The following is a 24,534-nucleotide window of genomic DNA, read 5'->3' as shown; positions in this document are numbered from 1 at the left end:
CATGCAATCAAAAGCCAGTGCCAGGAAAATATCAGTTAATTCGAGATAAAGTAGACCCTCTCTTTTACATTCTCTTTTGGAACCTACACAAAATTTCAGGTGCAGAGGGGCAGTGCAGCTTTCTCAGTTATTGAGAGAGAAATAAAGAGATCCGCTGTGTTATGCTTTTTCTCTTTTATAAAAAGAATTATCCTTCCTGTACCTGAAGGAACGGTACAGCTTGATGGTAAAGAAAGTTAAAAAGGTTATTTATCAGTCATGATGTGGAGATGCCAACGATGGACAGGGATAAGCACAGTAAGAATTCTCACAGCACCAGGTTAAAATTCAGCAGCTTTATTTGGAATCATGAGCTTTCGGAGCGCTGCTCCTTCATCATTCACCTGATGAAGGAGCAGTGCTCCAAAAGTTCGTGATTCCAAATAAACCTGCTGGGCTTTAACCTGGTGTCGTGTTACATATTAGTGGCACAAGTAGGCTTACATTAACACTGCAATGAAGTTACTGTGAAAATCTGCTTGTTGCCACACGCTGGCACCTGTTCGGGTACACTGAGGGAGAACTTAGCACGGCCAATGTACCTGATCAGCGCATCTTTCAGACTGTGGGAAGAAACTGGAGTACCTGGAAGTTACCCACGCAGACATGGGAGAATGTGCAAACTCCACACAGACAGTGACCCAAGCTGGGATTTGAACTCAGGTCCATGGCGCTGTAAGGCTATATTGCTCACCACTGTGCCGCCATTCTCCCTCAGCATATCTGAACAGGCACTGGAGTGTGGCGACTAGGGGATTTTCACAGTAACTTCATTACAGTGTTAATGTAAGCTTATTTTTGACACTAATAAATAAACTTAAGTTAAACTTAAAAAGAACTTGAGTCCTGAGAAAAGAGACATGCTGTCAAATATTTTCATCTTACACTCAGCAGGACAGATGCAAGAATGCCAAATTTCAAAGGGAAACAAGAGAAGAGGGTGCTGATTGGTTGGACTCTGATTGGTAGAGGTGTCACCATGCAGAATGCACCTGGGAACAATTAACTGCCAAGCTTTATTTTAACTTCAAACCAAGGAAGTATTTTAACTTCAAACCACAGTCTTAACTATGTTAGGGGGTTGTGTGTTTTACATAAAAAGTAAAGAATTGATTTGCACACATAGATTGAAAGTAACAACAACAGATTTATTGAAGAGCGGCTCTCTATACAAGATACAAAGTGAAACAGCCTCTGCAAACACACTAATGACATTGCCATAAAATCATGTGATCAGTTCTTAAAGCAACCATGGAAACCTTCTAAATATATAGCATTGCCTCTGATTGGTCAAGACGTTGCTATGGTGAATGAATTAGGGAATGGCTGCCCCCCAAGCTTTTGTTTAATTCAAAGAGACACAAAGCATGGCCATGTTTTTTGCTTGAAAATGAACATATCTGGCTTCGAACGTGCATTAGTGAGCCACACAGTGAGCACAGCTGACAATCATAAATTAGTTGTTGGTGTAATTCTTAGCACAATTGGAATTGTTCCAAAAGTTTTACCTGATCAGGAATCACACCAAATGTTGCAGATTATGTTCTGGGTTTAGCTAGCATGGCCTGGCTGGTTACAGTGAGCGCTTTGCCTGTTGTGAACAGATGAAGGGACACTCTGTTTTATATGATCCATCAGTCATAGAACATTCCCTCTTTGTGAACTAAACAGAAGCTTGGGGGCAGCCATTCCTTCATTCCTTCCCCACCAGGGCCCTGACCAATCAGAGTTGACTTGCCCACTTTGAATTTAAAGAAAACCTTGGCAGTTGACTGTTCCCTGGTGCCTGGCATTGGCATTGGCAACACCTCTACTCAGCACTCTATTCTCATGTAGCACCAATGAAACATTGAAACTAGAATCAGGAATAGGCCATTTGGTCCTTTGAGCCTGCACCACCATTTATTTTGATCATGGCTGATCGTTGAATTCAATAGCCTGATTTCCCTCCTTCCTCCAATATCCCTTGATCCCTTTACCCGCAAGAGCTATACCTAATTTTTTCTTGAAATCACACAACATTGTGGCATCAACTACATTCTGTGGTAGTGAATTCCACACAGTTGCCACCTTCTGCGTGAAGAAACTTCTCCTCACCCCAGTCCTAAAAGGTTTACTCCTTATCCTCAAATGATGGCCCCTAGTTCTGGACCCCCTTGGGAACATTTTTTCCAAAGCTACCCCGTCAAATCCTGTTAGAATTTTATAAATTTCTATGAGATCCTCTCTGTTGTTTCCTTCGAAATTTGGTATTCTTATGTTTGTCCTGATGAATGCAAGGTTTGACAGTGTGCCTCCTTTATCAGTAATACTCAGTTTAGCATTCTTCTCCATTGCATGTGTCCCTCTCCATTCTGTTAACCGAGTGGAGAAAGAGATTCTTGGTCCAAGCATCATTCTTTGCAGTGAGAGGCATCCAGTCAAACTGAAGGAATCCAGAGAGCGCTGTTCATTAATGACGATTGAATCAATTGATGCTTTAAAGCGTTCAAGCATGTGGAATGAATTATTGCCACTTTAAGACTTCCAGCACCTTCTTCTCTGTTATATGTACACTCCCCAAGACATCACTATTTATTTCCCCAATTTCACCAACATCCATGCCTTTCTCAACAGTAAATACTGATGAGAAATATTCATTTAGGATCTCACCCACCTCTTGTGGATCTGCATATAGATGACCTTGTTGATCCTTAAGAGGCCCTACTCTCTCCCTAGTTACCTCTTTGCCTTTTATGTATTTGTAGAATCTCTTTGGATTCTCCTTTGTCTTATCTGCCAAAGCATTCTCATGTCCCCTTTTTGCCCTCCTGATTTCTCTCTTAATTCTACTTTTACACTCTCTATACTCTTCAAGGGATCCACTTGAACCCAGCTGCCTATCCATATCATGTCTCTCCTTCTTCTACTTGACCACGGCCTCAATATCCCGAGTTATCCAGGGTTCCTCACTTCTACCAGCCTTGTCCTTTACTCTAAAAGGAATGTGCTTACCCTGAATCCTGGTTAACACAATTTGAAAGTCTCCCACTTACCAGAAGTCCCTTTGCCTTCCCACAGATTTCCCCAATTGTGTGGGTTAGGTGGATTGGCCATGCTAAATTGCCCCTTAGTGTCCAAAGATGTGCAGGTTAGGTGGATTGGCCATGCTAAATTGCCCCTTAGTGTCCAAAGATGTGCAGGCTAGGTGGATTGGCAATGCTAAATTGCCCCTTAGTGTCCAAAGATGTGCAGGCTAGGTGGATTAACCATGGGAAGTGTGTGAGGTTATGGGGATGGGGTGGGGAAGGGCCTGGGTAAGTTACTCTGTTAGAGAGTCAGTGCAGATTCAGTGGGCTGAATGGCCTCTTCTGCACTGTAGGGATTCAATGATTCTACGAAAGTCTGTTTTGAACAACAGGATAAGCACTTCAGCTTTTATATTTCTGGAAGTTGATAGGAGCATTTGAACATAAACTCAGGGTGAAGTATATAATCCGTCACGTGGTCAGGGTGTGACGATTACCAGTCTGTGTGAGAACCAAACCACAAAGACTTCAGCTTACCACAGGAGAAACATCAAATCATAAAAACCCAGACTTTCAGTTGGGATAAACTGCTGAGAGAGTTGATGGATTTCATTGATTTGCAGCGCTGTGCTGAGGGAATGCTGTGTGTTGTCATCAGAACTGACATCCCTCTATCTGCTGAATCCCACGTTAAACCTTCATGGCCTGATTCTGAACCATCCAGTGCATTGGACACCATTCCAACTCTTCCTCGGTCCTGTTTAAAACAAACACAGACAGGATTCCCCCTGCTGTTTGTGACATCTTGCTGTGCACAGAGTGATTGTCATTTGTAGGTCAAAAATCATTATTTGGCTGTACCTTGCGTTTGTTTAGAGGGAGTTGGAGATATGACATAAATCTGATGCCAATCCTTCTTCCCTTGACAGGTCAGGGTTAAGCAGCGGAGTTTGCGAGGAAGGATGAATATTCTAGAGTTTCACTTGACTGTATTGAAGGGAGATTGTCAGCACAGCTTTCTTTGGGGCTCTGGAACAAAAGAATATTTTGTACACAGTGTGTACCGATGGCACAGTGGTAGCACTGCAACCTCACAGCACCAGGGATTTGAGTTAGATTGCAGCCTTGGGTCACTGTCTGTACGGAGTCTGCACATTTTCCCCGTGTCTCCCGGGGTTTCCTCCGGGTCCTCCGGGTTCCTTCCACAGTCCAAAGATGTGCAGGTGAGCTGGATTGGCCACGCTAAATTGCCCCTCAGTGTCAAGGGGATTAGCAGGGTAAATATGTGCAGTTATGGGGATAGGATCTGAGTGAGATTGTTATTGGTGCAGGCTTGACGGGCCCAATGACCTCCTTTTGCACTGTAATTTTTTAACTTTATTTATTAGTGTCACAAGTAGGCTTACATTAACACTGCAATGAAGTTACTGTGAAAACCCCCTATTCGCCACACTCTGGTGCCTGTTCGGGTAACACTGAGGCAGAATTTAGCACGACCAATGCGCCTAACTGTGGGAGGAAACTGAAGCACCTGAAGGAAACCTACGCAGACATGGGGAGAACGTGCAAACTCCACACAGCCAGTGACCCAAGCTGGGAATTGAACCTGCGATCCTGGCGCTGTGAGACAGCAGTGCTAACCATTGTGCCACCTGGATTTTATGATAGCAAGTCAGAGAGGAAGTTCCGGAACTTCCAATTGCTTAAGGCATGGTTGCCAGTAGGGAGTGTGGGGTGAGGGGGGTGGGGCAGAGAAATTTGGGGGTACAAAGGAGGCCAGAACTGGAGGAGGGCAGAATTTTTGGAGGGTTGTGGGGTTCTGTGGAAGTTACAGAGATAGGGAGGGGGGGGCGAAGGCATGGGGGAGTTTGTAAATAAGGGTAAGGGTTTTTGAACTGAAAATGTTGTTGGACCAAATTCCGCCAGTGAGCGCAGTGGCGAATGGGACTTGGCTATGAGCTAGGCCCCTTGTGATGGTGCACTGCCTGAGTCTGTGGAGGAAGATGGGAGGGCGGCCAAGAGATCACTGGAATCATCTCTGTATCTGTCACTAGGTGCATTGAGTGCTTCAGAAATGAGAAAGCCAGAGCTTTGAAATGCCGAGATTTAATAAAGAGCCATTTGTCAAGTGTGACAAAGATAATCACTCCTGTCAGCCTCACAGATAAAGCTCCACTGATGTTAAGTGAGGGCTATCACCGAAGCAATTCAGGCTTATGAAGTAGAGAGATAACAGTTGCCTTTCCAGTCGTTCAACGGGCAACTTTGATCAACAATCATCCAAATAAGAATATATCTGCGACAGCGATGGTCAGGAATAAACCAGGGCTAAGAATAGACATTGGCAAGCACTTTGGGATGTGCCTTTCAGCCTGCAGGCCTGAGAAGACTAGGCCTTAAAAATTGAGGCCCAAATCAGGAAGGTTTTATTTCACCCTGGAATGAACAAAGACAATATCTCCTGGAATATAAATGATATGTTTCTCATCTGTAATACCACACACCATCCAAACAGGAGTTTGAGTTGAGCTTTGGCTTTGTATCCATGGCTTACATCAGAGGCGTGTGGTCTGTCTGCTTTTTGTTCTCTGAACGGAAATGATTTTCACCGTTCTCTCACAGAAAAATGAATGATTTTCTAGATTTTTAAATTTTACGCTGTTTAAGTCTCTACCTGTTCCGAATACAGATTTCAGAAATGAGATAAGGCGACTTTACTGTCTCCCCGGCTTTGTAACTTGTCAAAGGTTTGAGGAGACTGGCTGAATGTGGAACCATATGATGAACTTCAGCAGTATTTACAAACTGAGTATCCTTAATTGGGACAATCCCGCAGGTACCGTGTATAGGTCTGGGCCTAGTTACTTCACAGTGGGTGAAGCCTAGGCTAGCTATGGTCTCAAGGAAATAAAATGGCTAGAAAGTGAAAATGTTTTAAGTTTAATTTATTATTGGAGTTTTCAATGGTTTCTCAGTTATTGAGGGAGAAATAAATAGATCTGCTGTCTTATGCTTTTTTACTTAGAAGTGAAAAAATTTATTTGTTAGTGTCACAATTAGGCTTACATTAACTCTGCAATGAAGTTACTGTAAAAATCCCTTAGTCGCCACACTCCGGCACCTGTTTGGGTACACTGAGGGAGAATTTAGCATGGCCAATGTACCCTAACCAGCACATCTTTCGGAGTGTGGGAGGAAACCGGAGCACCCGGAGAAAATCCACGCAGACACGGGGAGAACGTGCAAATTCCACGCAGACAGAGACCCAAGCTGGGAATTGAACCCGGGTCCCTGGCACTGTGTAGCAGCAGCACTAATCACTGAATGAAAAGTACAGAATGCCAAGAAGAACTTCCCACTGCTGCTTGACCAGTGCAGACAAACATCAAGACTTGCTGCGCTACAGGTTGGGTGTGATCGATGAGGTCCCTGTCAGCTCAGGTCAGAGGCCTCCCACACTGGAAGCCAACGAGGTTAAAGAGTACAGTTTGCGGATGAGTTCCTCTGATTTATATAGAATCATTGAATCTCTAAAATGCAGAAGGAGGCCATTCAGCCCATTGAGTCTGCACCAACCGCCTTACCCAGACCTTCTTCCCCACCTTACCCTTGTAATCCTGCACATTTTACCATGGCTAATCTATCTAGCCTACTCATCTTTGAAGACTCAGGAGCAATTTATCTTGGCCAATCCATCTAAATTGCACATCTTTGGAGACTAAGGGGCAATTTAGCATGGCTAATTCACCTAACCTGCAAATCTTTGGACACTAAGGAGCAATCTTTGTGAAAATACTTGCACAAAATTCCACATTTTCAGACTTTTACTGTAACAAGTGAACTAAAATCAACACTGACTAAACATTACTGTATAAACAACTGACACACTAAGAACATAAGAAATATGAGCAGGACTAGGCCATTTAGCCCTTCGAGCCTGCCCTGCCATTCAACAAGATCATGGCTGATCTGAAGTGGATCAGTTCCACTTTCCTGCTTTCTCCCCATAACCCTTAATTCCCTTGTCTAAGTTAGAGAAAAGGTACTTTCCCCTTTAACTAATCAATCCTTGGAGGGAGTGGTTCATTAGTTGTGGTCGTTTTTGAGGAGGATAATTTTCCTGTGGACCTCAGAAAGCTCAATGTGTGCTAGCACAGGAAGATACTCGATCTGTGTTAGTCCGTAAATTCTAGAAATAATCCTTCAGGTGTTTTGCTGCTGATGCAGGTTGAGCAGCAGTACTCCGCTATTGGGTAGATAAGCTGAGTGAATGTGTGTGTACTGTTGGGCACTGCCATCCCAGAGTGATGGCCACCAATTTCTGCACTAGCTTCACTCTCAATTGGTCGTCCAGTAATCTGGAGTTGTTGCCAGATTGTTAAAAAACTGAGACTCTGTATCCCCCAATGGAATACAGTTGCGCCTTATGAACTAACAACAGCCCCCAGCCCTTGATGACGCATCTCTGGTTGACTGCACACATCATCAAAAGTAACCATCCAAAGATGTGCAGATTAGGGGAATTGGCAATGCTAAATTGCCCCTTAGTATCCCAAGATGTGTAGGTTAGGGGGATTAGCGGAGTTATGGGGAGTAGGTCTGGGTGGGATTGCCCCTTAGTGTCAGGGGGATTACATGTGGCTACAAGGATAGGGCCTGGGTGGGGTTGTTGTCGGTGCGGACTGGATGGATTGAATGGCTTCCTTCTGCACTGTAGGGATTCTATGATTGAATTCTAACCTGATAACTTCCCCGACTGGTGAACTCTCGTTCTGTGGAAAATCTGGAAAAGGCCTCAACCACTTGAGCACGGGGTGGAGAGGAGGTGGCCGCCCACTCCACAAGTGGAGGAACAGCTCGAATCATGACTGTGACCTTTCAGTGTCAGACCAACCTCCACATACCGGGTGGGGTTTTCCAGTCCCGCCGAGGGTGATACCCTGCTGCATTCCACAGGGTATGAAAGCCATTCATAGGCTTCAACGGGACTGGAAAATCCCAATCCACCTCCGCCAGTGGAAGGGCTGCTATGGGTTGGTGGGGAGGAGCTGGAAAATCTCAAACTCCTGCCCTGAGAGACCTATTCCTGGTGGCAAAAAAAACCATTCTCACTGCGTCCGCTGAAGAGATTGAAGGATTTGTTAACCTCGAATTGAAATTATAGTCACTTGCCCAGGCAGGTGGATAAAAATAAAACAAATTAACAGAACTGAAAACTCCATATTTATACGTTAGACTGCTCTCTCTCTCTCTCTCTCTCTCTCTCCGTCAATATGTAATCTTTCAGGTAAAGGCTCAGGTCTCTGTTGGCCAGGAGGAGATGTCCTCACACAGACTCTCGGTGACTCCTTGGTCTGTAGATCTCCATAGGTAGTTAGCATCTGAAAAGCACGCCCGTTTACCTGGCCTGATTGGCTCTCCGTGATTCCCATGGCGGCCCAGACTTGGGAATCTCATCAGGAGGCGGGACAACTTTGTGGAGTCCTCCAGATGGGATTTTCCACTTAGAAACCCTATAGCACAGAAAGAGGCCATTTGGCCCATCAAGTCTACACCGACCACAATCCCACCCAGGCCCTACTCTCAGACACCAGTCAATATAAGCTGATGCAGCAAGCAATTAGGAAGGCAAATGGTATGTTGGCTTTCATTGCAAGAGGATTTGTGTTCAGAGAAGAAAGGTCTTACTGCAGTTATACAGGGGCCTTAGTTAGACCTCACCTTAAGTATTATATGCAGTTTTGGTTCCTCTATCAAGAGAGAATATATTTGCCATAAAGGAAACGCAGCAGAGGGTCACTGGGCTGACACTGAGGTTGACAGGACTGTCCTATGAGGAAAGATTGTGTCAACTGTGCCTGTTTTCACTGGAGTTTAGAAGGATGAGAGGAGGTCTGATTGAAGCTCATAAAATTCTAACATGTTGGGATGGACAGACTGGCTGCAAGGAGGATGTTTTCCCTGGTTGGGAATCTGGAGTAAGAAGTCTTACAACACAAGGTTAAAGTCCAACAAGTTTATTTGATAGTAAATCCACAAGCTTCCACATCATGGGAATCTGGAACCAGGAGACACAGTCTCAGGATATAGGGTAGACCATTTAAGACTGAATTTCCTCACTCAAGGTGGCACGGTGACACAGTGGTTGGTACTGCTGCCTCACAGCACCAGGGCCCTGGGATTGATTCTTGGCTTGGGTCACTGTCCGTGCGGTGTCCGCACATTCTCCCTGTCTCTGCATGGGCTTCCTCCAGGTGCTCTGGTTTCCTCCCACAGTCCGAAAGACGTGCTGGTTTGGTGCATTGGCCGTGCTAAATTCTCCCTCAGTGTACCCGAACAGGCACCGGAGTGTGGCGACTTGGGGATTTTCACAGTAAATTCATTGCAGTGTTAATGTAACCCTACTTGTGACACTGATAAATAAACTTAAAACTTAACTGCCAGTCTAGCCCCAGTGAAACCCCCAAATTATCACATTGGGGGTCACATATCCATGCAGACACAGGGAGAATGTGTAAACTCTGCACAGATAGTGACCCGAGGCCAGAATTGAACCTGGGTCTCAGGGACTGTGAGGCAGCAGTGCTAACCATTGTGCTGCCCTTTAAGGGGCAGCTGGAAGTCTAATCTGACCCCTGACCCTAATTCTAACCGCCCATGCTAACATACCCTAACCGTAAAACTTACCCTCCATTCCCATCCTGAAATAATGATGATAATGATGTCAGTGTGTGTATAGATTGTGTTACTGAGTTAAAGTTTTGCCTCTTGTTTCCTCTTTCAGACTGTGGGGCTTAGGGAGCAGGCAGAATCTGACATCTCACCTGTCTCGGAGAGCACTGGTGATGTGTGCAGTCTTAGCTCCAATGGCGAGTGGGAGAAATTGGACTTCCTGAACACCCCCGAGCAAAGTGAGATCTCCGATGAGCCTCGCACACCAGAGACCACAACTTCGGAAGGGACGCTGCCGGAACTAAGTGATTACCCCAACGAGGGCCTCTTACTGCCTCCCAAAGATGAGGAGCCACAGGTGGGCGTGGGGAAGAGGAGCCAGGCCACTCAAACCATTGACCAGCAAGAGCTCGGTCTCGAAGAAATGGAGGTCACCAGCCTTGCCCCTGCCGGTGACCGGGCCCCAACTATGGACAGGCCTCAAACTGCGAGAGAGGGCCCTGTTTCCGTGGGTAACACAGCCCCTCAGATGGAGGAGGCAAGATCCTCAGAGGGCCCACATACATCAATGGGAGAACCGTCCATTGATTTAGCTCTCCTGCTCGCTGAAGGGCATTTGGCTGAAGCAACCTCTGCGGATAAAAAACTACCCGAGGCGATGATTGCTGAGCTGGAAGGTGAATTCCTGAAAGTTGATCGTGCTGAGGAGGCAGGAGCTGAGGCCCGCGTTCGGCGGGATGCACCCGCAGACAGCTTTGGCGCCCACCTAGTTGAGAAACTCCTCTCTTACCTAAAAATACCCAGTTTCTTGTTGAGTGAGAAGTCCCCTGCTGTCGAGGTGGGAGAACCTGAAACTGCGTCATATATCCCGCCTGTGTCTGAACCACACTTAGACACTGAAGGCCCACGCAGGAGTAAATCACTCCCTGAAGAATCACTCTTGGAGAAAGAAATTGTCCAAACCCCACCAGCGGTGTTGCTGGCCAGCACTGGACGTGGACACGTGAATGAAGAACCTGAATTGGCTGGACTTTCGGCAGACGTCGATGATGTCACGGTGTTGCCGAGCAACGTGGAAGGATCGAACGCTGGACTTTCGGCAGACGTCGATGATGTCATGGTGTTGCCGAGCAACGTGGAAGGATCAAACACTGGACTTTCGGCAGACGTCGATGATGTCACGGTGTTGCCGAGCAACGTGGAAGGATCGAACGCTGGACTTTCGGCAGACGTCGATGATGTCACGGTGTTGCTGAGCAACGTGGAAGGATCGAACGCGGGTACCTTTACCTCAGCCCCACCTCTGGTGAAGACGAGTGTTGAGCCCGCCCTCCCTGCTGACACCCCATCCAGTATTCCTGAACTCAGCCTCACAACCACTCCATCAGATACCCAACCATCTCTGCACCCAGGAGATTCCACCACCATGGGGCCTTTGGACAACCTTGGCTTTGCCTGGGCAGACTTGGTGGCACCCGCAGATCAAAACATTCCGGGCGTGTCTCCTCTTCCACCCACCTTGGACGTTATGAGCCTTGAAGATGTGAAGGAAGGAGAAGGAGTTGTTTCTTCCTCGAGTCCCGACGACAAAACTGACATTAACTCAGTCCCGTGTTTGGTGGGCTCACCAGAGGAAAGCAGTGTGGTGAAGAAGGTTACGGAGACTGGAAGTAACGTGCTGTGTCCTCCAGGTAATGAAACTGTGTCTCCAACGTCAACCATACCGAGGATTGAAGACGTAACGTTAAGAAGCGACTTGCAAGTCGCGACAAGTATCTCAGACGCACCAGCGCTCAAAATAAGCCAGGTGCCATCCATTGTAGTAGATAATGAGATGCTTAAAAGTACAGGGATGGTAAAGGTAGAGGAGAAGGAGGAAGTCAAGAAAGACATACCCGCAGCGCCACTTCTGCCAGCGTTAAGCACCAAGGTTAAGCTCAGTGATGCCCCACCAATCATCCCCTCTGCCACACCTGCCGAGCTCGCTTCTGGAGCCCGCCGCAAGATCTTCCTCCCCAGGGCTAAACAGGTGGATGACCCCGAGGGTCCGGCCCCCGACGCACCTCACTTGCCCACCCAGCAGAAGAAAGAGGAGGCAGTCAAGAGAGTCCACCAGGTGCCGGGGGATGGTGGGCGGCCAGCAGAGGAATCGAGCCAGTTTCTCTTGGCACCCCGGAGAAGCAGCGCCCTCTTGCAGGCACCAGCGTTGCAGCAGGCAGTGCCCACGGAGAGGCGCTCGCCAACCATGGTGCGGAGGATGGACATGCTGGAGGTGCCCAAGCATTATGGGGAGGCTGACGATCAGGATGGGAGCTCCGCAACTGCCAAGGGAGAGATGGGCAAGGACGGCAAACAGGCCGGTGCCAAAACTGAGGTGAAAGCGGAGGAGAATAAATCAACCAAGAACCTTTTTAGAGGTAAGAGTCCCAATTTATCCAGCCTCTCCTTATAACTCAAACCATCAAGTCCCCAGTAAATCTCCTCTGCACGCTAACCAATTCCTTTATCAATTCCCTGCCTGAGTTATTTTAAAGATGGTTCCAGGGATGCAGAATCACATGAATGAATTTTAGCCCCCCCAAGATTATTTGCTTTGGGGGAGATGTTTAAACTCCCAAAAGCTCTAACACTACCTGAGCCTGTCTATTTCCAGGTTTGGGCAGGCAGACAATCACTGCCCACAGACCAGGTGGTCAATGAAAGATCTCAGTGAGGTTGGCAGCATTGTCATAGAATGGTGAGAGCACTGGAGAGGAGGACATTTGGCCCATCATGTCAGAGCCTTCTCTGCCATTCATTTTGATCATGGAGAATCATCAAATTCAATTTCCTGATCCCCCATCCCCCCATATCCCTTGATCCCGTTAGCCCCAAGAGTTTAATCTAATTTCTTTTTGAAATCACATAGCATTTTGGCCTCAAATACTTACTGTGGGAGTGAATTCTACACATTCACCACTCTCTGAGTGAAGAAATTTCTCCTCTGTCCTAAAAAAGCCCTTCAAACAATGATCCCTAGTTCTCGACTTCCCACCACTGAGAACATTCTTTCTGAATCTACTCTGTCTAACCCTGCTAGAATTTTATAAGTTTCTATGAGATCCCCTCTCACTCTTCTAAACTCCGGTGGATATTATCCTAACTGACTTGGTCTCTCCTCATATGACAGACCTGCCATTCCCAGGAATCAGCCTGGTAAACCTTTGCTGCATTGTTACAGTCATAGCTAGGGTGGAGAGAAAGATCAGCTTAATATAAGGTAGATCCATTCAAAAGTCTGATGGCAGCAGGGAAGAACCTGTTCTTGAGTCCGTTGGTACATGACCTCAAACTTTTGTATCTTTTTCCCGACGGAAGAAGATGGAAGAGAGAATGTCCGGGTGCATGGGGGTCCTTGATTATGCTGGCTGCTTTGCTGAGGCAGCGGGAGGTGTAGACAGAGTCAATAGATGGGACGTGGTTTGCATGATGGATTGAGCTACATTCGCAACCCTTTGTAGTTCCTTGCAGTCTTGGGCAGGGCAGGAGCCATATCAAGCTGTGATACAACCAGAAAGGATGCTTTCTGTGTTGCATCTGTAAAAGTTGGTGAGAGTCGTAGTTGACATGCTGAATTTCCAATGCTTCAGGTGTGGCGTCACCAATGCCCTGTACAATTGCAGCAAAACATCCCTATTCCAATACTCAAATCCTCTCTCTCTGATGGCCAATGTCTCCGGGTCCTCAACGACAAATCATTTTGTCTTTGCCTTTCCTCAGCTCCCCAGGTGATCCGGAAGATCAGGCTGGAGCAGTTTTCAGATGCCTCTGGGAACCTGAAACTTTGGTGCCAATTCTTCAACGTTTTGAGTGACTCAGTCATCAAATGGCAAAAGGATGGACTTCACTTGGACACATTGAAACGAAGGTACCTATTGACATCCTCAGGCCAGGAACTCAGTGATAGATATTTTGCAACCTCATTCCGGATCAATGTTCTAACTACTGGATGTAATCCCTGCCTCCAACCCACACATTGGCATCAATACTCACTCTGTCCAGACAAATAATTGTTTCATTTGTAAGTTTCTCTCACCATTCAAACCATGACATTCAAGCCTACTTGCGACACTAATAAATAAACTTTGAAGTTCAAAATCATGCACACATCAGCTGCAGTTTTCCAGTCCTTACTTATTTATTCGTGTCACAAGTAGGCTTACATTAACACTGCAATGAATTTACTGTGAAAATCCCCTAGTCGCCACACTCCGGCACCTGTTCAGGTATACTGAGGGAGAATTTAGCATGGCCAGTACACCTACCCAGTATGTCTTTCAGACTGTGGGAGGAAACTGGGGCACTCGGAGGAAACCCACGCAGACACAGGGAGATCATGCAGACTCCGCACAGACAGCGACCCAAGCTGGAAATTGAACCCGGGTCCCTGGCGCTGTGAGGCAGCAGTGCTAATCACTGTGCCACCGTGCCGCCCCTCACATGAGTGGAGCTGCTGATCTGATCATAAGGCCACGTTAAGGGTGCGCTTGGACTTAGGGAAAGGCAACTTCAGTGAGGCCAAGTTTCCAAGCTCTCTGAAGGAGATGTGACTGAGTGACAAGGAGCCTGAAGGTTTGACCTTCCCAGTTTGTGGGAAAATAGGTCAACAAAGGATTTGGTGAATGGCCTCTAAGAGGATGCTTTCTTTACCAGCGGATTTTACCAGCAAGACACTCTAATCATTTCTCTTGCTGCGTTTCTTCAGTGCTGGTGACGAGAGTCAAGTGTCTCTGGCGATTGTACAGGCCTCAGCGAAGGACTGCGGAGTTTACAGATGCGTCATTGACAATGAATATGGCTCGGACGCCACTGATTTCCTCTTCAGCAATGAAGGTAAGTGAAGGCGTTAGACCCGTTACTGTCCGGTGTGACGTACAGAGTTTAGTTAAAGGTTGTTGCTAGGGTTAGAACAGTGCAGCACAGGAACAGGCCCTTTGGCCCCTCCAAGTCTGTGCCAATCATGATGCCTGTCTAAACTAAAACCGTAGAGCCCATATCCTTCCGTTTCCATCCTGTACATGTATTTGTCGAGTTGCCCCTTAAATGTCATAAGAACATAAGAACATAAGAAATAAGAGCAGGAGTAGGCCAACTAGCCCTTCGAGCCTGCCCTGCCATTCAATAAGATCATGGCTGATCTGTTGTGGCTCAGTTCCACATTCCCGCCCTCTCCCCATAACCCTTAATCCCCTCTCTTATCAAAAACTCATCAACCCGCGTCTTAAAAATATTTAGCGAGGCAGCCTCCGCCACTTCAATGGGCAGAGAATTCCAGAGATTCACCACCCTTTGAGTGAAGAAGTTCCGCCTCAACTCCGTTCTAAACCGCCCCCCCTTTATCTTGAGGCTGTGCCCCCTAGTCCTACTATCCTTTCTGAGCGGGAAGAGTCTCTCCACCTCTATCCTATCCATCCCATTCATCATCTTATACGTCTCAATGAGATCTCCCCTCATTCTTCTAAACTCTAACGAGTACAAGCCTAATTTATTCAGCCTCTCCTCATAGCTCAGCCCCCTCAACTCCGGCATCAGCCTAGTAAACCTCCTCTGCACTCCCTCCAAGGCCAAAATATCCTTGCATAAGTACGGCGCTCAAAACTGCACACAGTACTCCAGCTGTGGCCTCACCAATGCCCTATACAGCTGCAGCAAGACCTCCCTACTTTTATATTCAATCCCCCTGGCGATGAAGGCCAGCATCCCATTCGCCTTCCTGACCACCTGCTGCACCTGCAAGCTGGGTTTTTGCGATTCATGAACAAGGACCCCGAGGTCCCTCTGCACCGTCGCCTGCTGCAGTTTTTCTCCACGTAAGTAATAATCCTTCCTACCATTATTCCTACCAAAGTGGACCACCTCGCACTTGCCAACATTAAATTCCATTTGCCATTTCCTGGCCCATTCGCCCAGCCTATCTAGATCCTTCTGTAGACTCTCCCCACCCTCCGCACAATTTGCCTTTCCACCAATTTTGGTGTCATCAGCAAATTTCGACACCCTACACTCGGTTCCCTCCTCCAGATCATCTATATAAATGGTAAATAGCTGAGGCCCCAGCACCGACCCCTGGGGCACTCCACTAGTCACCATCCGCCAATCCGAATAGCACCCATTGACCCCCACTCTCTGCCTCCTATTTGACAACCAGTCCTCTATCCATGCTAACACCCTACCCCCAACTCCATGTCCCCTGACCTTCTGCAATAACCTCTTGTGAGGTACCTTGTCAAACGCCTTCTGAAAATCAATGTCACTATCGTACCTGCTCCCACCACCTCCCCGGGCAGCGCCTTCCAGACGTTCACCGCCCTCTGTGTAAAAAACTTGCCTCTCACATCTCCTCTAAACTTTACCCCGTTTACCTAAAACCCTAGGACATGATTTTTCCAGGCTAGGAAAGAGCATCTGAGTATCCAATTTTGGAAATTCTGGAGATTTTATTCTGGTATTCAATGGGTGATTGCAAGTAGTATATGAGTGGCTATGAGCAGAACTGGGGACACACGGGGATGGCTCACTCGGTTTGCCGGTCTCTCTTAATTTCATTTCCTGTTGGAGCTTTGCAAAATGTGGCTGTATTTTGAATGAAAAATCTAACTGGTTTGTTTGTTGCCGCAGTGTTGTCTGGGTATATTTCAAGAGAAGAGATTGAAGGTAAGGTCCAAACCCCCCCTCCCTCTGCCCTGTGCTGAACAATCATAGCTCTGCCTTTCCCCTCTAACCCTGGTGTTCCCTCACCTATTGGCTTGTGTGTTCCAGTGGGCGAGGAGATTGAAATGACACCCATGTTAATGACCAAAGGTCTGACCGATGAAGGCTTCTGGGGCAGCAAACTCTTTGGCCGAATTATGACCAAGGAGCTGCACCTTGGCAATGGATTTCGGCGCAAGGCGAGCCGGGTCAAGGTTATCTACGGATTGGAGCCAATATTTGAATCCGGTGCCACCTGTATCATCAAAGTGCGGAACTGCATATCCTATGGGACCACAAAAGAGAATGGCCTGATTGAAAGAAACCATGATATCACAATGCAGGTAAGGAGTTCCTCTAACTGGGATCCATTAGGGGAGGCAATAGCCTAGTGGTGTTATTGCTAGTGACATTATCACAATGCAGGTAAGGAAAATGTTTATTTATTTATTAGTGTCACAAGTAAGGCTTATATCAACACTGCAGTGAAGTTACTGTGAAATTCCCCTAGTCGCCACATTCTGGCACCTGTTCGGGTCAATGTACCTAACCAGCCCGTCTTTCAGACTGTGGGAGGAAATAGGAGCACCTGGAGGAAACCCATGCAGACATGGGGAGAACACGCAGACTCCACACAGACAGTGACCCAAGCTGGGAATCGAAGCTGGGTCCCTGGTGCTGTGAGGCAGCAGTGCTAACCACTGTGTCATCATGCTGCCCAAGTTCCTCCAGCTGGGATCCGTAAGGGGAGGCAATGGCCCAGTCGCATCATCGCTAGACTGTTGTTCCAGAGACTCAGCTAATGTTCCGGGGGCCCGGGTTCGTATCCCGTCACGGCAGATGGTGGAATTTGAATTCAACAAAAATGGTCTGGAATTAAGAATCTACTGATGACCATTGTCGATTGTTGGAAAAACCCGTCTGGTTCACTAATGTCCTTAAGGGAAGGAAATCTGCCGTCCTTACCCGGTCTGGCCTACATGTGACTCCAGAGGCACAGCAATGTGGTTGACTCTCAAATGCCCTCCAAGGGCAACTAGGGACGGGCAATTAATGCTGGCCAGCCAGCGACGCCCATGTCCCATGAATGAATAAAAAAATGTTGTTCTCATGGTGATAGTGAAGGATGTGCTGATGACATTGTTTGTTTAACATTCTGGATCTGCGAAGGGACTAATAATTTTTAAATTAAACTTACAGGAATGTAAGCTTCAAAACACAGCGAGGGAATACAGTAAAATATTTGCTGCTGAAGCTCGAGTACTTGAAGCCTTCGGCCCAGTGCCAGAGTGAGTGTTTCTGCCAACAAACCAATTGCAAAATTTGCTTCTCTCTGTCCTCAGAAGGTTGGTCAGTTGTTTCTTACACAATTTTGGTTTCCAGGGTAATTCCATTGCACTTGCTGTATCGTCCCGCCAACAATGTTCCTTATGCAACGATAGAGAAAGATTTGAACGGACAATTTGTGAGATATTCAACGGAAGACAAGAGCAAGAAAGTGTCAACATCTGAAATTGGGCAGAAGTGTTGTACCTTTCAACACTGGATTTACCAATGGACTAATGGCAATTTGCTAATAACTGACTTACAAGGTAGGGTTAAAATAGCACCGTGCGGAATGATCGGATTCCTGATCGAGTACCCCTTAAACCTGGTGTTGTGAGACTTCTTACTGCGAGTACCCCTTGCCAGGCAACCTGTACTTGCGATTATAAATCATTCACCAAATTTTTTATTAATTCGTGGGACATGGGCATCGCTGGCTATCCAGCATTTATTGCCCATGCCTTATTGGGTGGCAGTTAGCACTGCTGCCACACAGTGCAGGAACCTGGGTTTGATTCCCAGTTTAGGTCACTGTCTGTGTGGACTCTGCATGTTCTCCCCTGCCCCGTGTCTGAGTAGGTTTCCTCCGGTTTCCTCTCACTGTTGGAAATTCATGCTGGTTAGGAGCATTAGCCATGCTAAATTCTCCCTCAGTGTACCCGAACAGGTGCCGGAGTGTGACAACAAGGGGATTTTCGCTGCAACTTCACTGCAGTGTTAATGTAAGCCTACTTGTGACACTAATAAATAAACTTTAAACTTCAAAACTAGTTACCCTTGAAACTGAGTGGCTTGCTATGCTATTTCAGAGGGCAGTTGAGAGTCAACCACATTGCTGTGGCTCTGGAGCCACATGTAGGCCAGACCAGGTAAGGGCAGCAGATTTCCTTCCCTAAAGGTCATTAGTGAACAAGATGAGTTTTTCTGACAATTGACAATGGTTTCATGATCATCAGTAGATTCTTAATTCTATATATTTTTTATTGAATTCAAATTCCACCATCTGCCGTGGCAGGATTCGAACCTGGGTCCCCAGAACATTTACCGAGTTTCTGGGTTAATAGCCTAGCAAAAAGGTCACTAGGCCCCTGAGACCTCCCCAGGAAGAAACCCATGTAGATTGCTTGACAGTAGGGCATTAGAAAACAGCAATCTTCGGAGAAATGTAATTACAAGACCAGTGATCACACTCCTCTATTGTACGGCCTGTATGTCATGCAGAAATATAAATACAGTATCACCCTTCTGCACTGTATGAGGACAAAAAAAGTCAGCACTCTTATCTGCTTTATAACAGATAGAGTAACCAGTAAGGCAGTCTGTACTGTAGGATAATGTTAATGTATCAGAATAGTCACAATCATAAGCAAAATGATGAAAGAACTCAATAGTACCACCAAGTGGCACTTACGTTTATTTACTACTGTCACATGTAGGTTTACATTAACACTGCAATGAAGTTACTGTGAAAATCCCCTAGTTGCCACACTCTGACGCCTGTTCCTCCTCGACCCACAGTACAGTCGAGGTGACTGAGTTGACTTCTCCCAGAATCCTCTTCTGCCACGTCTGCTGGACCGACTTGAGGGAAAGTGGAATTTTAAGGAATCCAATCTGCCTCAGATTCCTGTACATCCAATGGCCCGGCCTACCTGTTACTTGTTGCTTTATTGAGCCCAGTATACCCCGTTGTTATTTACTGGCTGTGTTCTAAGACACATTAATTGCTATGCAGCACGCAAGTGCCCATCAAGGAAGTATCGTATCCCAAAGGCAATTTTGGGGTCTTCGCTAGCACCCATGTAGACTATCTGTTGCTTGTTCCTCCATCTTGGTTGCTGGTGAGTGTTGTCTCTGTGTCCCTGTGTTATAGCCCTCTCACCGAGTGTTGTGCTTGTGTATTCTCTGCACTTGAACTTTGTCCCAGTCCCCATCTATGCTACTGAGATCCTGGTGACTCTATTGCAGTTGCTGTGTGATCTTCTGCTTGTAATATCTGAGAATTCTCTGATGGCCCCTCAGAACTAAGCTGAGGAACATGTGTTTTTTTCTATTCATTTGTGGGACATGGGTGTCAGTGGCTGGGCCAGCATTTATTGCCCATCCCTAGTTGCCCTTGAACTGAGTGGCTTGCTAAGCCATTTCAGAGGGCAGTTAAGAGTCACCGTTACATTGCTGTGGCTCTGAAGTCACATGTAGGCCAGAACAAGTAAGGACAGCAGATTTCCTTCCCTAAAGGACATTACTGGACAGCAGGGTGGCACAGTGGTTAGCATTGTTGCCTCACAGTGCCAGGGACACAGGTTCAATTCCCGGCTTGGGTCATTGTCTGTGTGGAGTCTGTATGTTCTCCCCATGTCTGTGTGGGTTTCCTCGGGGTGCTCTGATTTCCTCCCACAGTCCAAAGATGCGTGGGCTAGGTTGGTTGGCCATGCTAAATTGACTCTAGTGTCAGGGGATTATCAAGGTATATATGAGGGGTTACAGGGATAGGGCCTGGGTGGGATTGTGGTCAGTGCAGAGTCCTTGGGCTAAATGGCCTCCTCCTGCACTGTAGGGATTCTGTAGGGATTTTTCTGACAATAGTTTCAAGGTCATCAGTAGATTCTTAATTCCAGATATCTTTTCTCAAATTCAACTTCCACCATCTGCCGTGGTGGGATTCGAACCCGGGTCTCCAAAACATTAGCTGCGTTTCTGGAGTGGTAGCCTAGCGATAATACTACTAGGCCATCACCTTCACAGAAAGGGTTGGATACTGAACTTCTGAATACTCAATTGTCAATACCTCATCACCAAGGTAAATAGTGTTAAATATTTGTTTGTTAATATTTACAGAGTGCAATGATTCCAATCTCTTGCGTAGGCAATCATCATTATACAGTTATAATATTATTGACAATGGAACCAGAGGAGAGATGTTTGATGTGGTGATTTATTATAATCTGGAAAGGGCTGCCATAATGAGAGGTGGAAACAGATTCTGTGACTCACAAAAGGGAATTAGCTAAGTGCCTGAAAAAGAAGGGCTATGGGGAAAGAGTGTGGGAGAGGGTCTAGCATTGATACTGTGGGCAGAATGGCCTCTTTCGGTACTGAATGCCTCTGCAATTTCTGTCACGTTTCTGATGATATGGGACCCCCTTTCACAGAAAGTTGGTATGCAGGTGCAGCACACAATAAAAATGGCAAATGGGATGTTAGCATTTATTGCAAAGCGACTGGAGTATAAAAGTAGAGAAGTGTTGTTGCAATTGTAGACGGTGTTGGTGAGACCACATCTGGAGTGTTCTGTCTGGTTTTAGTCTCCTTCTTTGAGGAAGGATGTGGTGCATTGGAGGCAGTTCACTTTCTCCCTGTGTCTGCGTGGGTTTCTTCCGGGTGCTCCGGTTTCCTCCCACAGTCCGAAACGCATGCTGGTTAGGTGCATTGACCATGCTAAATTCTCCCTCAGTGTATCCGAACAGGCAGCGGAGTGTGGTGACTAGGGGATTTTCACAGTAACTTCATTGCAGTGTTAATGTGAGCCTACTTGTGACACTAATAAATAAACTTTAAACTTTACCATCTAGAACGACAAGGTTTGCAGATACCTGGGAACACCACCACCAAATTCCCCTCCAAATCATTCACAATGCTGACTAGGAAATATATCACCGTTCCTTCACTGTCACTGGGTCAAAATCCTGGAACTCCATCTCGAACAGCATTGTGGGTGGAACTGTAACACTTACTCACGATACATGGCAATAGGTGTAGAGGAGAACTTCTTTATGCTGAGGGTGGTGGGTGTTTGGAATTCACTACCCTGAGTTGGTGGTGGAGGCAGACTCTAAACTCATTAAGCTTTTTAAACTCTGTAAGCTGTAGGGCTATGGGTCGGGTGCAGGAAGCTGAGATTAGTTAGGGCAGGAGGGAGTCCTCGGACTGGCATGGACAAGATGGGCCAAATGGCTGCCTTCTGTGCTGCAACTTTTCCATGGTCCCATGGAGTGCAGTAGTTCGAGAGGGCGGATCACCACAGAAGGGCAATTAGGGATGGGCAATAAGTGCTGGCCTGGCCAGCAACACCCACATCCCGTAAATGAATTTTACAACTTCATTATGAGATACCTCCCACCTGACCTGTGCATGAGATGTCCTCTCAGTGAGTGTGGGGGGCGTCAATGCTGGAGGACGCGACCTCAGGGTGATAGCCTGGATCATGACTCCCAGGAAACTACTGTATCTATTTATTTTCAAACAGATATGGAAGCTCAGTAACCTATTCTCTTTTCTGTGTGTGTGTGTGTGTGTGTGTGTGTGTGTGTGTGTGTGTGTGTGTGTGTGTGTGTGTGTGTGTGTGTGTGTGTGTGTGTGTGTGTGTGTGTGTGTGTTTTCTTATCCATACAGGAGTGGGACTGAAGCTCACTGCTGTTCAGATTGTGACATCTGCCAAAGGGTAAGTCCAACTGGAACTTGGTTGCAATAGAACAACACGTTTCGCCTTGGGAAAACTAAAATAAATTCAGACCAGACACCTCAAGTGTTAATAACAGGGTGACACAGTGGTTAGCACTGCTACCTCACAGCTCCAGGGACCTGGGTTCAATTCCAGCCTCGGGCCGCTGTCTGTGTGGAGTTTGTACATTCTCCCCTTGTTTGCATAGGTTTCCTCTGAGTGTTCTGATGTGTAGGTTATGTGGATTGGCCATGCTAAATTCCTCCTTAGTGTCCAAAGATGTGCAGGTTAGGTGGATTGTCCATGCTAAATTGTCCCTTAGTGTCCAAAGATGTTTGGGTTAGGTGGATTGGCCATGCTAAATTGCCCCTTGGTCCCTTGGTGTCCAAAGATGTGCGGATTAGGTGGATTGGCCATACTAAATTGCCCTTTTGTGTCCAAAGATGTGCAGGCTAGGTGAATTGGCCATGCTAAATTGCCCCTTAGTGTCAAAGGATACATGGGTTTATGTGGATAGGGCTTGGGTGGGATTGTTGGTGGTGCAGGCTCGATGGGCTGAATGGCCTCCTTCTGCACTGTAGAAGTTCAGTGGTTTTATGAGATTCTATACGTTTCACATTCTAACCAGTGTCTGGTAAAAACATCTCCTGAGTTCCCTAATGGATCGATTGGTGACTTGTATATACGAGCCCCAGTTTTGGTTTTCACTACAAGTGGAAACATCTCTTTAACTGATGGAACCTTTTCTCAGATATCTCTATACCGTGGTGGGAAGCTGGGATGATTATCTCTCACTCTCTGCCCTTATTATTTGTAGACTTAAAATTCAAATTGAGTTTCTTTGCAGGTATCAAGGACTGACAGGGAACTGTGCTTCGTCCGTTATTGAAGAGTTTGCCGCTAACCATCAGTGTAACCGCTACTGTGAGGCCCTGGGATTAAAGAGCATTGACAGCCTCCAACTAGCCAAGCCAAAAGCATCCAAGAGCCCGCTGCTGTCTAGGAAGGCTCACTCGACTCAGTCTAGCCCTCAGGTCCAGAGGAAGGCTCATTCCAGCCCACAGATCCAAAGGAAGGACCCTCAAGCCAGCCCCCGGGCCCATCGGAAAGGCTTGTCCAGCCCACAGACACCACGGAAGAGCGCCACCAGCCCCACGGTGGCTCGTCGAGCCAGCAGCACGGAGGATGACGGCCAGCAAACCCTAAAGCACAAAACTGTGGAGATCCCCAAGCCTGTCAAACTGCGTTAAACTGGACTGTTCGCCGGATCGCGACAGGGTACCAAGCACTTTTCATTTTTGGCGAGCGATTGTTTGATGTGGAAAGATTTGAGTCAAATGAGGGATACGAGAAACCAATGAAAGTTAAAGTGTCATCAGCAATAATGTCCCCGGGTACTTAATGTCCGCAGGGATTGTAGGGGTTTGTAGGGATTAAAATTACAAATCAGTGATGGGGTGGGGGTGGAGGTGGAGGGTGGCATTAAGGTCCAGTGGGTTCCATTGGGGGAATATTCTGCACATCAGCAGAACCCCCAAGGTTTCCTCTTGAACTTGCAGCCTACATTTTGCTGTTCTTTATATTGGAGTAGAAGTTTGTCTTGTGATGGATTGGGCGGGGAGGGGGTGGGGGGAGGGGGGGCAGTGGTTGCAGAACACGCCGTATCGTTATACGCAGCACCCGATATTCAGTTCCCTGGCAATCCCTGCGGAATTAAATATTGGGGGCTCCACCACCTGAGATGGAGTTCTAGGCCGTAGTAGGTGATTTTGTTTGTGTTTTCCAATTGGTTTTTGAGATAATGGCAGGGAAAGGCCTCTGCTGCAGGCATGCTGAGGTGGTAAGGCATGGGGTGAAGGAAGTGTTAGAGGCAACAGCGACTCAGGTACACTGTGCCCTAATGTGGGCACTTCCGTATTATGAGTGTATTTTTATTGGTGGCAGATTACGGGTAAGTAAACTATTCGGTGTACATTATAATTAGCTGGATGGAAGATTACCTGGGACCATTATTGGGAGATTGACACAAGTTTTGTATCGTTTTAAGGGCAAAACTTCAAAATGCTGGTGTTAGTTTGGTTTGTGATTGTTTTATTCCCCGCATGACTGAGGGATTCAGCTCTGTTGAGAGATGGCTCTGAGTGGGTAAGGGGGAAAGTTTACTGAGGTAATTAGTGGTGGTGTACAGGTTGATTATAACGCACTCACCGGGGTGACTTTGGATGAATCTGTAATTAGAAAGCCAATGTTGACCGGCGCAACATGCACGTATCAATGCATCACTTTTTCGAGTGCTTTCTGAATCATACAATGATTGTA

At 46.8% G+C, this 24,534-nt stretch overlaps 1 protein-coding gene across 1 annotated transcript in view; it reads left to right on the top strand.

The window, feature by feature from the left end:
- The window catches only part of alpk3a (alpha-kinase 3a), a 70,452-nt gene extending 46,633 nt beyond the window's left edge, over positions 1–23,819 (top strand). Inside the window, exons 6-14 of the mRNA XM_080216159.1 lie at positions 9,832–12,136; positions 13,479–13,626; positions 14,464–14,591; positions 16,377–16,412; positions 16,518–16,792; positions 17,649–17,737; positions 17,832–18,040; positions 22,167–22,215; positions 23,063–23,819. Of these exons, the coding sequence (XP_080072285.1) occupies positions 9,832–12,136; positions 13,479–13,626; positions 14,464–14,591; positions 16,377–16,412; positions 16,518–16,792; positions 17,649–17,737; positions 17,832–18,040; positions 22,167–22,215; positions 23,063–23,465 (3,642 nt within the window). The 3' untranslated portion in view covers positions 23,466–23,819. The remainder of the gene's footprint in view (positions 1–9,831; positions 12,137–13,478; positions 13,627–14,463; positions 14,592–16,376; positions 16,413–16,517; positions 16,793–17,648; positions 17,738–17,831; positions 18,041–22,166; positions 22,216–23,062) is intronic.
- The last annotated feature ends 715 nt before the right edge of the window (positions 23,820–24,534 follow it).

The sequence above is a fragment of the Carcharhinus amblyrhynchos genome, chromosome 32 (assembly GCF_965287045.1).
Source record: "Carcharhinus amblyrhynchos chromosome 32, sCarAmb.v2.hapA, whole genome shotgun sequence".
NCBI classification, from domain to species: domain Eukaryota; kingdom Metazoa; phylum Chordata; class Chondrichthyes; order Carcharhiniformes; family Carcharhinidae; genus Carcharhinus; species Carcharhinus amblyrhynchos.
Note: the sequence above shows the minus strand (reverse complement) of the source record. Positions and strands in the feature narration are given on the sequence as shown.